The sequence below is a fragment of the Myotis nattereri genome, assembly GCF_964212035.1.
Source record: "Myotis nattereri genome assembly, chromosome: 9".
Lineage (NCBI taxonomy): Eukaryota > Metazoa > Chordata > Mammalia > Chiroptera > Vespertilionidae > Myotis > Myotis nattereri.
In genome coordinates, this window is record NC_138084.1 from 30,780,605 (window position 1) to 30,795,968 (window position 15,364).

Sequence of the window (15,364 nt, forward strand, 5' to 3'; positions counted from 1 at the left end):
TTGTAAAACTGAAATTCTATACTCTAATTAAACAACTTCTCATTTTTCTTCCCCCAAACTCCTGGCAACCACCATTATATATTTTGTCTTTTTCATTTTTGTTGTTAATCCTCACTCGAGTATATTTTTCCATTGATTTTTAGGGAGAGTGGAAGAGAGAGGGGAAAGACAGAGAGAAACAGTGATGTGAGAGAAACACATCGATTGGTTGCCTCCTGCATGAACCCAGATCAGGGCCTGGGCTGGAGAGGAGCCTGCAACCAAGGTACGAGCCCTTGACTGGAATCAAACCTGGGACCCCTTTGGTCCACAGGCCAGTGCTCTATCCACTGAGCCAAATCGGCTAGGGCCATTTTGTCTTTTTGATCTTTGAATACTCTTAAGTGCCTTGTGTAAGTGGAGCCATACAGTATTTGTTTTTTATGACCAGCTTATTTAATTTAGCAAAATGTCCTCAAGGTCCATCCATGTTGTAGCATATTGCAGAATTTATTTTTTAAGGCTAAATAATACTCTGTTGTAGGTATATATCTTTTTGTTTATCTGTTCATCTGTTGATGGCCACTTGGTTGCTTCTACATTTTAGCTATCCTATCTAATAAAAGAGAAACATGGTAATTAGCCGTACCTCCGCTACCCTTCCCATTGGCTAATCAGGGCGATATGCAAATTAACTGCCAGCCAAGATGGCGGCCAGCAGCCAGGCAGCTTGAAGCGAACATGAGCCTTCCTTGTTTCAGTGATGGAGGACTCCAACGTTCCCCGCCTGCCTTGCCAGCCTCTGAGCTTGCAGTTTGAAACATTGTTACAAATATAGAAGCTAAACAAACTCCAGAAACCTGCTTTCAGCCAGCCGGGATCTCAGAGCTGGAGTTGAAACAGTGTTTCGATTATAGAACCCAAACAAACCAGATACCTGCTTTCAGCAGCGGAGGCTTTAGAGCTGGAGCCAAGCCTCAGAGCTAAAGCTGGCCCAGGATAAAAAAAAACAAGAAAAAATGAAGCGGTTGGGAGCTTCAGTCACCCGCCAACCTGAAAACAGCCCTCAGCCCCTCACCCAGACTGGCCAGGCACCCCACTGGGAACCCCCACCCTGAAGGGTGTGTGACCAGCTGCAAACAGCCATCATCCCCTCATCCAAGCTGGCTAGGCACCCCAGTGGGGACCCCCACCCTGATCCAGGACACCCTTCAGAGCAAACCAGCCGGCCCCACCCGTGCACCAGGCCTCTATCCTATATAGTAAAAGGGTAATATGCCTCCTAGCACCAGGATCAGCAGAGCCGCGAGGCCTCCCGGCACCGGGATCAGTGTGACGGGGCAGCGTCCAAACCCCCTGATCGCCCTGCAGCTCTGTGTGTGACAGGGGGCGGGGCCACAACCTCCCTATCTGCCCTGCTCTGTTCGTGACAGGGGAAGGCGCCCCAACCTCCTGATCAGGCCTGCTCTGTGCCTGATAGCGGGGAGCTCCCCAATCCCTGATCGCCCTGCGGCTCTGTGTGTGACAGGGTGCGGCGCCCCAACCCCCTGATCGGCCCTGCTCTGTGTGACGGGGTAGAGCCATAACCTCCCCATTGGCCCTGCCCTGAGTGTGAGAGTGGCGGCGCCCCAACCCCCTGATCCGCCCTGCTCTGTGTGTGACAGGGAGCGGTGCCCCAACTCCCCTATCGGCCCTACTCTGTGAGTGACAGAGGGGGGCTCCTCAACCCCCTGATGGGCCCTGCTCTGTGCATGACGGGGCAGCGCCCCGACCCCCTGATTGGCCCTGCTCTGTGCGTGACAGGGGGCGGTGCCCCAACCCCCCAATCGGCCCTGCTCTGAGCCCGACCAGGGGCTGCACCTAGGGATTGGGCCTGCCCTCTGCCACCCGGGAGCAGGCCTAAGCCAGCAGGTCGTTATCTCCCGAGGGGTCCCAGACTGCGAGAGGGCACAGACCGGGCGGAGGGACCCCGCCCTCCCCCCGAGCGCACAAATTTTTGTGCACCGGGCCTCTAGTCTATAATGATAAAAGTGGAATATGCAAATGAACCTAACGGCCAAACAGCGGAATGACTGTCCAGATGACCACGCTATGACACCCACTGGTGCCACGCCAGCCAAGGCAGGTGCAGCGTGATTGTTTGGGGGCCCTACCATTGCCCCATTATCACCCTGCAGAGGGAGGCCCTGGTGGGCGGTGCCTCCCTCTGCGGGGCAATCCATCATGGGGCTTCTGGGCTGCAAGAGGGCACAGGCCAGGTTGAGGGGACACTCACCCCCCCCATGAATTTCGTGCACCGGGCCTCTAGTTGTAAATAATGCCACTATGAACATGGGTATACTAATATCTCTTCAAGAACTACTCTCAAGTTTTCTGAGTATGTACTCCGAAATGAAAATGCTGGGTTATATGGTAGTTTTATTTTTAGTTGTTTTGGAAACCACCATACTGTTTTTCCACAGAGACTGTACAATTTTACATTACTACTAATAGTGCATAAGGATTCCATTGTCTTCACATTCTCACCATCATTTGTTTCCTGTGTTGTTGTTTTTAAGAAAGTGTCTTTTTAAAAAATTGATTTTAGAGAGAGAGAGAGGAAGGGAGAAGGATAGAAACATTGATAAAAGAGAGACTTCGATCAGTTGCCTCCTGCACACCCCCCACTGAGGATAGAGCCCACAACCTCACAACCTGGGCATGTGCCCCGACCAGGAATCAAAGCAGGGATCTCTTGGTTCGCGGATTGACGCTCAACTACTGAGCCACACCAGCCGGGCTATTCTAATGGGTGTGAAGTATTAAATGACTTTTAACTTTTTTTTTTAGAGGGAACAAAACATTCAACAAATTGAACCAATGGTTGAGTGCCTTCTGAACTACATATGAAGTTCTAAAAAATATATAAAATTAAGTAAAATTTGATTTTTATCTTTAAGGAGCTTTCACATTAGGAAAAATATTAAATAGGATATAATGATGCAGTGTTTGGTTCAGGCTAAGTAAGTACTTAAAAGAGCTAGGAGGGAAGAATTGCTTCATACTGAGTAACATAAAAAAGGCATAAATGAAGTGGCATTCTGTTGGACCTTAAAATTAATAGTTTGTGGTTTTTTTTTACTTCTGAGGGAAATTTACGAGGAAAGCATTGAAGACAAAGTTTCAGAGGGCAGGAAAGCTCATTTGTGTTTTATTAGGAACAGGATATGATTCAAGCTAACTGGAACATAGAGATCATTTAGGAAGTTCTCAGAAATATGATTGGATTAGATTATGACAAGGTTGGAATGTCAGACCAAAGGATTTGTTAGGAACAACAAATCTCAGTATTTTAGGGCAGTATGGTCTGTTTACTCCAGTGCTTTTTTTCTGTAACACAAATTAATGGATGTAATTGTTAAATATGAGATTGATGTCAGTATAATGGGGAAGTAGCATCAGTTCACACATAATCTTTACCAGCATATTAACATTTTAAAACAATCAACAGACTTTCTGACAATTGAAGAGAAAGTATTAGTAATATAAGAAAATATTAAGGAAAACACTGAAAATCTTGCAGAAGTGTATTAGTAAAAATGGTAGTTGGATAAGTAGCTTTAAGAATGGTTTCATATTCCACAGTGTTAAGCTCTCTGGTGAAGCAGTGAATACATTAACTGTTGTGAAGACATTTTCTTTGCATTAAGAACTTTGTTTATTGAAGAAATCTATAGTCTAGATGATATTTTTAATAAATGCCCTCAAGAATCCATATCATAAATGAGGAGGCAGGAGCTCCAGGATAATGCTAGGTACAAATTCAAGTGGAGACTTCATTTTGCTAGTATTTTTATAAGATCTTTTTATTGTGTTAGTTGGGGCTTTGGTTATGAAGTTACAATGATTTTGAGTAATCAGCCTTACCTCTTTTTCTTATAAGCTTTGTTATTTTTAGTTGCGATTTTCTGGAACTCAAGACTTGTTTGTTTTTCTTCCCCAAATGTGCATATCACATTCTAGCAGAAAGGTCTCTGCCACGTTTTAAAAGAAGAAAATTCATAAAGGAATTATTGCCCTAAGTTTCCAGTTTAATTTTCTGACAAAATGTTCATTGAAATCCATTACAACTCTTGATGTTTATACACAGTGCTCTGATTCACTTACTTTTTAAAAAACATATCTTTTTATTAATTTCAGAGAGGAAGGGAGAGGGAGCAAGACATAGAAACATCAATGATGAGAGAGAATCATTGATTAGCTGCCTCCTGCAGGCCCCCAACTGGGGATCAAGCCCACAACCTGGGCATGTGCCCTTGACTGAAACCGAACCTGGGACCCTTCAGTCTGCAGGTCGTTGCTCTATCCACTGAGCCAAACGGGCTAGGACTGATTCACTTAATTTTTAATTGTTTAACATTCTAATTCTAATTTTAATGGAAGTTTACATTTGAAATTTGTGCCAAATTAAGTATTTTTATGTAGTAACCAAAATGCCTCTACTTATGAACTCTGCAATTTGCCTTTGCTTGGGTGGCGAATTTATCTCCTAAAGGTTGCACACGAATTTCGATCAGACATAAACTTAACTTTTGAAGGACTATTGGGTTGTTTGTATAAGTTTATTATCATAGAAAATGTCCACTAACTCCTAGATCTCATTGTCTTGTGTAAGGAACCAGCTGCTTTGTTGGAATTGAAGGCCTAAGTTAAATACAGGGTGGGGCAAAAGTAGGTTTACTGTTGTTTGTATGGAAAATAATACAATAATTAATAAATAATATACAAGAGTAAACTCTGTTTTGTGTACTCACAACTGTAAACCGGCTTTTGCCCCACCCTGTATATAGAATTGCTGATTTATTAGGGAAGTCCCAAATAGGCTTCTCTCTTCATTTTTGTAAAATAAGGGCTAGTCCTTTAATTTCATTCAGCTGTTAACTTTGTGTTTATTTCAGGAAGTATTTGAATGAAAATGTTTTCAGCATTCCATTCTTTTTTTAAAAAATATATTTTTATTGACTTCAAAGAGAGGGAGAGAGAGATGGAAACATCGATGAAAGAGAAACATTGATCAGCTGCCTCCTACTGGGAATCGAGCAACCCAGGCATTTGCCCAATTGAACCTGGGACCTCTTGATTCATGGGTCAACACTCAACCACTGAGCAACATCGGCCAGGCTAGCATTACATTTTTACTAACCAACACAAAGAACAGCATCTTTCTACTTTTCGAGCAAATAAAACCAATGAATTTTAAAATAAAGTTTAGTTGGCATTACTTTTATGGATAGAAAAGTCCATAATTTAAAACTGTTACTAATGTCATTTATTTTACCTCCATATCTTTGTAAAAATGTGTTTGTACTATGCTGCTATTTAGCATTTTGGGTATCTTTTACTTTTAAAATAAAAATACTTTTTTGATTACAGAAAGACCCAAATGGGACCAGTAGTTTGCCAACTGGAAGTTCTCTTCTACAAGAAATTGAAGTGCAGAACGAGGAAGTAGCAGCTTTTTGTCAGTCCATTACAAAGTAAGGACATTTTTTTATAAATTAAAGATTATTTTTTATTAAATGCTTGCTTAAATATTTATTGAAAATTAACTTAGCACTAATAATTCTAAATTCTTCAAGTTTTTAATAATTTTCTCCCTGTGGCTTAAAATTTCAATTGGCACATAAACTACAGTTGAACGTATATTTTTATCTGTTAGGTTTTTAAGTATTTAGAAGAAAGATTGAGGTCATGCAGTAGACATCTGATAATCTATTAACCAGTGAAACTATGGCTTAAACATTCAAGTTTCAGTACACTTAGATAATGCTTTTTTTTGTCTTAGGGACACTTTGTTTTGCTACATACTTTTCTAGCATTCAAAATACTGTCATACTTCTGTAAGAGATAACAGGCACCATTAGAGGAGCAAGTATATTTTCTGAAGGTTAAAAAAATGCATTTCTAAAATGTTCTTTTAATCTTAAATCTGTCTAATATTTATAGATGAGGAAATTGAGACTCAGAGAAGTTACCTACCAAGCTTACTGAACTATTCCTCCAGGTTTCTTTTGCCTCTGGTTCAGTGTGTTTTCTTTCCATTATATCACCGTATTAGCTGGACCCACCTCAAACTAGTTTAAATCAAGAAAGATTATGTACTAGTATCAGTTTACAAGCTGATATAGGACAGAGCTAAGTGACAGCCAGATCCAGGAATTCATACACTGTAAGGATCCCTCCTCCCTTTGTATTCTGTTTTCTAATTTTCTATCCTTCTGTCTTCCTTTTCTTCCACTGCAGATGAGGTTTTGAAGGCAGGAGATACAACCACTGATAGGTTAGATTTCATAATCTAATGGTCTTGCTAGCAAAGACGAAATGGAGTCCTCTCAGTTCACACCAGATAGAAAAAAACTCTGAAAGGAAAAAGTGGAAGTGGCTAAGGGGGATGAGATATGTTATCAAAAGAAGGGAAAGTAGATCACCACCATGGGAATTTATTCTTAATTCCATATTTTCCCTAGTGTGATTTGCTTTAAGCAAAGCAGAGTTTGGGACTTGCAGATAATTTTTGAGTAGGTACATTATTTTAATGTTATTTGATGGACTTTCTATTCAACTAGATTTTCTAGACTCTTGGTAATATTTCATTAAAACTGTCTTTCTTTATGTTACCTTTTAACCAGAATTTCTTTTCTGCAGAATACCCTAGGGGGGAAAAAGAAGAAAAATATCAGTAGAGCCACTTTTTCTTCCCTGCAAAGATGACTCTTAACTGGATTTTTTTTTAAATTTAATTTTGATTTATTTCTGAAAGTATTACAAAGAGTATTACACGTCTCCTCCCCCCCCCCTCCCCCCGCCCTTGACATTCCCCTGGCCTCCACTACCCCCCAGTGTCTTGTGTCCATTGGTTATTCTTATATGCATGCATACAAGTCCTTCGGTTGATTTCTTACCGCCCCCCCCCCCAACCCTCCCCAGGCTTCCCATTGTAGTTTGACAGTCTGTTCAATGCTGCTCTGCCTCTATCTATTTTTCTTCATCAGTTTATAATGGTCTTTATTATCCATAAATGAGTGAGATCATGTGGTGTTTTTCTCAGCTTCCCAGGGGCCGTCTCAGCCTTACAGGGGCCATCTCAGCCTCACAGGGACTGTCTCAGCCTCACAGGGGCCGTCACAGCCTCACAGGGGCCGTCTCAGCCTCACAGGGGCCGTCTCAGCCTCACAGGGGCCGTCTCAACCTCTCAGGGGCCGTCTCAGCCTCACAGGGGCCGTCTCAGCCTCACAGGGGCCATCTCAGCCTCACTGGGGTTGTCTCAGCCTCGCAGGGGCCGTCGCATCCCACGTTGGGGGTAAAAGTGCGATTCAGAAGCTCCTTTCGCTGTCTCTCCTGCTGCTCCCTTGCCTATCGATAATGCTGGAAGTTTCTGAGAGCAGTGTGCAGGTGCTGGACATCGTACTTTAACTGGTAACACAAAGTTTGGCATTCTGTCTTTCGTTGGGCGGCTCCTTGCTGGACAAAATCTCCAGGTGTTCCTGGTGGCTGAATATCTGGTATGCTTGCTTGGATTTCATTTTCTACTAAGTGCACAGACGGCTTGTCTGCCATCTCCCAGCGTCCCATGTGAGACTGGATCTGGTGGACCTGCTTGTGCGTTTGCTGGTACAGCGGTTCCATGTCGCCGGTGCATCCTCTGAACCTGGTTCTGCCTCTTGAGTGTGTCCCTTATGTATGCGAGGAGTTGAAATCTACAGTTTGTTGGGTTAGGCTGCAAAAGCACAGGTGGTTCCTTTTGTGCCACTGGCACAGCTTGGTCGGGGATGTAAATTGAGTAGGGAGGGGGCTCCGGGAATAACGAGGGCGAAGCAAAGAGCAATGGCGTCTCTGCGACTCCTCGCCTCTCCGCGACTCCACGTCTCCGCGTCCCCGAGTGCCGGTGAGCAGCTCCATGACAGAGCCACCCTCGCTCTCCAACCCGCTGCAAGGCCATCCCGCCTCTCCCTGTAGGGGTCTGGGACCTCAGAATCCTGCCACAAACAAGCTCAGTGGATTCGAGAGTTTGTAACCCCTTCCGATTGAAAAAAAACGTGCATCCAGTTGCAGCCCGCCTGGCGCACAACTCCGTACCTCTGTTCTTGGCGCCTCTGTACATCCTACTCAGTCTCAATGCTCTTCTTTATTTCCTTCCAGTTGTAGCGTTTCCACTGGGCCAGCTTTCCCGTGGCTCTGAATGATAGCTGTTTGTCTTATAGTTGGTAGTTTCAATGTTGTTGTGGGAGGCAGCACGCACAGGTCTGTACCTTACGCTGCCATCTTGGTTCCTCCTTAACTGGATTTTTAAAACTCATATTTTTCACTATGCATTTAAAATAAGAGACAGTTTGGATGACTTATTACACAAATTGCATTTATTAGAAATTAGCTATGCCATTATATCATTATGTTTGTGTGGTTAACAATTTGGGAATAATCTTTTACTTTAGTGATTTGGAAATAATCTGTTATGTGTTCATCTAGTCCAGTGGTTCTCAACCTTCCTAATGCCACGACCCTTTAATACAGTTCCTCATGTTGTGGTGACCCCCAATTTCATTGTTACAAATTGAACATAATTAAAGAATAGTGATTAACCACAAAAACAATATGTAATTATATATGTGTTTTCTGATGATCTTAGGCGACCCCTGTGAAAGGGTCATTCGACCCCCAAAGAGGTTGCGCCCCACGGGTTGAGAACCGCTGATCTAATCCCTTTAATTTTCTCCAGAAGTCCTGTGTGTTTTCTATGAAACTGTTGAATGACTATTGCATTTAATTTAAGAAATTAGGCTCTCTATGATCTGCCTTTTCTCACTACTTGAATCTTTGAGTTATTTACAAAGACTGCCAGTAATCTACAATGATTTTTTTTTTTTGGTCAAACATTGGTTTGTTTATTTTTAATCCTCACCAAAGGATATTTTTCCATTGATTTTTAGAGAGAGTGGAAGAGAGAGGGAAAGACAGAGAGAAACATTGATGTGAGAGAGACACATTGATAGGTTGCCTCCTGCATGCTCCCGGCCTGGGGAAGAGCCTGCAACCAAGGTATGTGCCCTTGACCGGAATGGAACCCAGGACCCTTTGGTCCGCAGGCCCACGCTCTATTAAAATGATTATTTTTTATTTATACACACACACACACCCTGGCTTGTGTAATATGAAACCCAAAAATGAACTAAAGAAAGAATGAGTTCTTCTTGTAATTTTATTTTTATTTTCTTTAGTAGAGAATGATTACAACAAATATTTCAGAGCAGTAGAAAGCAGAAGTGGGTTTTTTTGTGTGTTTTTAGGCTTCAAAAATGTGTGTGTCATCCTTGCACAAGGGCCATGCTAATCCTCTATGTATCATTCCAGTTTTAGTACATGTGCTGCTGAAGTGAGCACTGAAATAGAGGTGCTTTTGAAACCCTGTTCTAGGAACTTCTCTTGTTCTCCTGTGACCTTGGAGATTGAAGTCAGGAGGAGATGTCCCTTGAAGAAATGAATGGCTCTTTTTTCCCTTGTGACTTAATTGTTTTAATCTCTACAGAAGCAAATAGGCAGCACTTCCAGTATTCATTTCATTTTATAGCTCTGTGAAAAAAGTAGATGGGAAGATTGGAACTCATCTTCTAACATCCAGAAAAAAAGTTAAAAAGAAGCTCCTTAGTTTAAAGAAGGCATCAAATCCTCTTTTGTCTTCTGATAACAGAAGTACTGTCTGGAGATGAGCTATACACCGTGCTCGTATATTTAAATTTAAACTATATTGCTCCTCTGAATATCTATGAATGTTACGAGTACATTTATAGGAAATTCCCTGTGTTTTAGAAATTACTTTGAAGAAATAAAGTCCTCATAGCACTGTAAAATCCATTTTCTATGTTGTGTGTCTGTACTTTTAAATCATTGTCTAACAACCAGAAACAATGTATAGGAAAAAGAACCTTAGAAAAAAGATGTTTTAAAAGACAACAAACCTTTTATTCCTCTGGCAGTTACAATTTAGGGCTGCATCACCTATATTATCAGTATTTGTTAAAAATGTACCATTTTGTGTAATTATATTGTGTAGCAAAAGAATCTGAAACAGAGCACCTCATTTAATGTTATGTGTCCAGTGTGTGCTCGGTTAATGTTGATAATGCTACAAAAGATATCCTGGCAGTACTTAATCTCTTTCCTTGAATTCCTTTGATTTAAAAGGCAAATTCTGGTATTTGGAGTTTTGACAGGGGTCCATTCATTGCAGTTCTCATGAACTGCTCTAGAATTGAACAAAGGCACAGAATTGAATAGCTGTAAGCATGCAAAGCCTTGTTCAGGGCTCAAATAAATGCAGCTTTAAAAAAGAATTTAATTTCTTCTTTCTTGTGAACAGATTAAAGACTAACTTTCCATATACCAATCACTGCACAAATCCAGGCTATTTGTTAAGTCCAGTCACAGTGCAAAGAAACATATGTGGAGAGAATGCTAGCGTGAAGGTCTCCATTGAAATTGAAGGATTTCAACTACCAGTTACTTTTACATGTGATGGTAAGTTTGTAGTTCCCAACCATCCTGTTTTGCTCTGATTAGAGAGAAAATGTTTAAAATGTTAATAATTTTCATTCTCTTAAGAAAACAACTCTGTTTTTAAAAATGTGTGTGTGTGAATATGGTAAAATACTTAACATTCATTAGTTATCCTTTTCAAAAAGTTGGCATTTCATTTGGATACTTTCCTAGTTAGGACCAGTGGGAAAACAGTTTACCTTTGTAACTACTGTACATATTTCTCTGAAAAATACTGAGTAACTTTGGTTAGTCAGTGGCTCTTGGCCAAGGCCCAAAAACATTACATAAAAAGGCCAATAGATAGCTAATTAAATAAAAAATCAAATTTTTTATTTTTTTGTTTTATGGCAAGAAGAATGCTTGTTTATAAAAAGCTGTCAGTGAAATTGAAATTCCAATTATCTTGCTAAGCTCCTCTCTTTTAAGGCTGTGATTTTCAACCTTTTTTCATCTCATGGCATACATAAAAATGTATTTTTTGCCAGTTTGCCAAAAAAAGTACAATTTTGATTCATTCACTCCAGATGGCTATTGTGTTGGTTTTTATTTTTTCTTAAACATTTTTATTGATTTCATAGAGGAAGGGAGAGGGAGAGAGAGATAAAAACATCAATGATGAGAGAGAATCATTGATGGGCTGCCTCCTGTACGCCCCCACTGGGGATCGAGCCTGCAACCCGGACATGTGCCCTGGACTGGAATCAAACCCAGGAACCCTCAGTCCACAGGCCGATGTTCTAGCCACTGAGCCAAACTGGCTGGGGCGTCATTTTTTAAAATGACAATTTGAGGGAAAAGAGGTCAGTGCCTCCAACTAAATAGTCAGGTATGGCATGTTTTAAAAATTCTTACAGCACACCAGTTGAAAATTGCTGCTCCAAGGAGAAGATATTTCTCCTTTAGTTCTAAGCCTTCCTTCAAAATTTGATATAGGAAATTTTTTGTTATAGTTTTAAAAACTGCTTTTATTTTCTTTTATAGTTTATTGCTTTTCACAATGTATATTATTTTAATGGGATTCCAACAGTAGAATAAGATACTATATTTCTATAGCACTTTGGCCTAAAAATTATGCCATTTTTTTTCTTTAATGGTTATGACTAAGAATATGTCTAATATTGGATACTCTGTAGCTTTGTACTTTTAAAGGCCCTTTGAAAAAAATCTGAAACAAAAATGTTAGCCAAACATAAACAGTCATGTTTTAGTTTCTAAAGGAAGAATTATTCTTTTTAAATATATCTCACATTTTGGTTTGAAGAAACATTTACCTCTATGCAGTAAGAGTTAATACTAAAATTGAAGAAAAAAAAGACAATAGGTCCCTTGATTGAAATAAGCATGAGTATCAATGCTTACACATTGATAATAAATGTTTTAATTTGTATCACATTTTGGTTTGCTATATCAAGATCTGATTGCTTAAAAAAATTTCAAGTGCCTAATGTTTGGTTCTTCATAAATGTGCAGATTTATAATGTACATTTCTGCTAAGAAATGTAGCCATATTATGGTACAAATGGTTTGTATGTTCAAATGATATATGTTAACACATATTTAACTATTCAGAAATATAGCCATTATATTAAATAGAGGTTTTATGTCCTTTTCTGCCAAGTTGATAATTTTCATGAAGTTTTAATGTAATCAGTGTCTTCTAAATCTAGCATTGGAGCTTGAAGTATAAAAATAGGTTACTTTAAAGGTTACCTTAGTTTTTAATGTGCTGTGATCTTAGTATCTAGCTGTTTCCCAGAATGATAATTGAACAATTCTTTACTTGTTAGATTTTTATTCTTTATCAGAAGATTTACCAGGCAAATGTCAAACATTTAAAATGGTGATTCTTTTTCTTAATGGTGGTTTAAATTATTGTTTGCTAGATACTGCTAAATGCCATCCTTTTTGGAAGTGTCTGTAATAGGGAGGTAACTTGCTTAGCCCTAAGATAGTAATCAGTAGCCACATGTGGTTATTGAGCACTTGAAATATGATTAATTTAGTTTGAGATGTGCTGTAAGTGTAAAATGCACACTGGATTTTAAGAGAATATAAGATAATCAGAAATTTAAAAATCTTGATAGATTAAGTAAAACATTATACTTAGCTTCACCTATTTCTTTTTACCTTTTTCATTGTAGCTACTAGAAAATATTAAATTATAGATGTAACCTGCATTATATTTTATTACATAGTGCTGTCTTAGGTAATAAGAAATACAATCTGAATAAATGTATATTTAGAGTTAAATAAGCAAAATGAAAATGATGACTAACTCTTTTACAGTGAGTTCTACTGTAGAAATTATTATTATGCAAGCCCTTTGCTGGGTGCATGATGACTTGAATGAAGTAGATGTTGGCAGCTATGTTCTGAAAGTTTGTGGTCAAGAAGAAGTACTGCAGAAGTAAGTTTGTTCATTTAACTACTGAGCAACATCATTGGGAATTCATTTTTAACAGCTTAAATTAGAAAAATTTCAAGTTCAGTTTGTAAATCAATAATACGTTGGATCCTACTAAATTGATTAATTGTATCAATAAACTTGTATTGAGATTTATTTTGTCTAAGAAATCATGTCTAAGACAGTGGAGGGATTTCAGAGATAATTAAGACATGGTATTTCCCTTAAAAAGTGTATATCTCAGCTCTGGCTGGGTAGCTCAGTTGGTTAGAACGTCATCCCAATATACCAAGGTTGTGGGTTCAGTCCCCTGTCAGGGCACATACAAGAGTCAATCAGTGAATGCATAAATAAATGAAACAATAAATCTATGTTTCTCTCCTCGCCCTCTCTATAATCAATAAGTTAAAAAAAAATTTTTTAAAGCATTTATAGTCTCAGAAGGGAAGAGTGGTGGGCATTTGATTGATAAGTGAATTTAATGTTTTTTTTCTGCAAAGGGTCACATCATTATAGACTCCATTTTCCTTTTGTACATGTACTGCTTATACACAGTAGTCAGCTGTGATTTCTTTGTTTAAAATACATTTTTATTGATTTCAGAGATGAAGGGAGAGGGAGAGAAAGATAGAAATATCAATGATGAGAGAGAATCATCAATAGGCTGCCTCCTGCACGCCCCCCATTAGGGATGGAGTTCGCAACCTGGACATGTGTCCTGACCAGGAATTGAACTGTGACCTCCTGGTTCATAGGTCAGCGCTCAATCACTAAGCCACACTGGCTGGGTAATAATACTAATATGATTATTATTACTGAAGTAATCATACGAACCAGGTAATTATTACCTCTGGAATTTGGTCTAGTTAGTTATATTACAGATTTCATTCTCTTAAGCTAATAAAAATGTCCTGTCCCTATTTTTCTTATTTTCTTCATCTTCTTTCTTCTTTGCTTTGATTCTTCTCATGTAGAAATACTCCTCTACTTAAATGCTCCCACTGGTTAAAAAGCTCTCTCTGTATTTTACCATTCTCTTTAGTTTCTGATGCAGATACAATTTTATATTTTACTCTCACCTCTATAATTTATAGTTTTAAGAAAATAACATTGATGAGTCATTAATATATTTTAACAGTAATCATTGCCTTGGAAGTCATGAACATATTCAAAACTGTCGAAAATGGGACACAGAGATTAAACTGCAACTTTTGACTTTAAGCGCAATGTGCCAAAATCTGGCCCGAACAGTAAGTGTTTACCTTATAACTGCATTGCATTTAGTTAAATCTTAATAATTCTGCTAATGAGCCAGTTTGCAGTTTGCATATTTTCCAAGATTTATGGGTTTGTCTGGAAAGGATGAACTCTGTATCTCAACAATAGTCTTTTCAGCAGATGTGTGAGATTTTTAATCATGGAGGTGTAGTAGCATACTACTCAGAGCTGGGGACCTATATGAAAATCAAAGTAGAGAGATTAAACATTTGATTTGTAATTGTTTTACACAAGAATGAAAACATTAGGGTCCAGCCAAGGAGAAATGAGGAAGAGGGAAAGATTTTGAATACTAAATATGGTTTGAGGGGAAAAAGAGATCCATATTGACCTTTGCAGCAAACTGAGAAAAATACATTATTTTTCACCAAATAAAAACTAATTTTGTGTTTTAAAATACAGTACCTTCTTTGGAGCTTTAAGCAAAATAGCATGCAGAAAATGAGGCCATTTTATTACTGTATATACTCTTGATGAATTTTAATGTCTAAGGAGAATTATTCATTTGGTAGAATTTGGGGTGGGAAAATATCAATCATTTCTACTTTATCTTCTTTATTTTCTTAAATTCTACTGTTGTTTTAGGTAGAATTTATTAATTGGGTGGAAACTATTTCACAAAATTCAGTACATTTTAGCAATCATTAGTAACTTTTCTTTTCAGTTTCTTAAGGATGATATTCTTGAGTAAATTTGCATAGTAAGGATTTATGGTAGGAGAGACTAGTATTTCATTTATTGGGGGTAAGGTGGAGGGAAACTTGATAATCAGTAGACTTAAAAGAATTTATGTTTATCCATTTAAAAAATGTTTTAGGATATTGATTCACTATTTTGGAGTCAATTATAAATAATATTTTAGCCTCAGTTCTGAAAAATCACTTTAGTTTCAAGAACAGTACATTCAACCATACTTAATTTGGCAATAGAAAGACCAAAGAATGGATTTGATTTTTTGGTAAACATTTGTGTATATATGTTTGTTTAGGCAGAAGATGATGAAACACCTGTGGATTTAAACAAACATCTGCATCAAATAGAAAAACCTTATAAAGAAGTCATGACAAGGTGTGGCATCTAAAGCATTAATTGCAGGTTTTCAAACTTTGCTTTTGGATGTGAATACATTGA

The 15,364-nt window shown here is 38.7% G+C and overlaps 1 protein-coding gene across 1 annotated transcript in view; it reads left to right on the forward strand.

Annotated features, from left to right (window-relative positions):
• Positions 1 to 15,364, forward strand: part of PIK3C2A (phosphatidylinositol-4-phosphate 3-kinase catalytic subunit type 2 alpha) — a 96,275-nt gene that overhangs the window by 36,848 nt on the left and 44,063 nt on the right. The window contains exons 3-7 of the mRNA XM_081099610.1: positions 5,392 to 5,495; positions 10,373 to 10,530; positions 12,838 to 12,958; positions 14,094 to 14,205; positions 15,222 to 15,301. Of these exons, the coding sequence (XP_080955736.1) occupies positions 5,392 to 5,495; positions 10,373 to 10,530; positions 12,838 to 12,958; positions 14,094 to 14,205; positions 15,222 to 15,301 (575 nt within the window). The remainder of the gene's footprint in view (positions 1 to 5,391; positions 5,496 to 10,372; positions 10,531 to 12,837; positions 12,959 to 14,093; positions 14,206 to 15,221; positions 15,302 to 15,364) is intronic.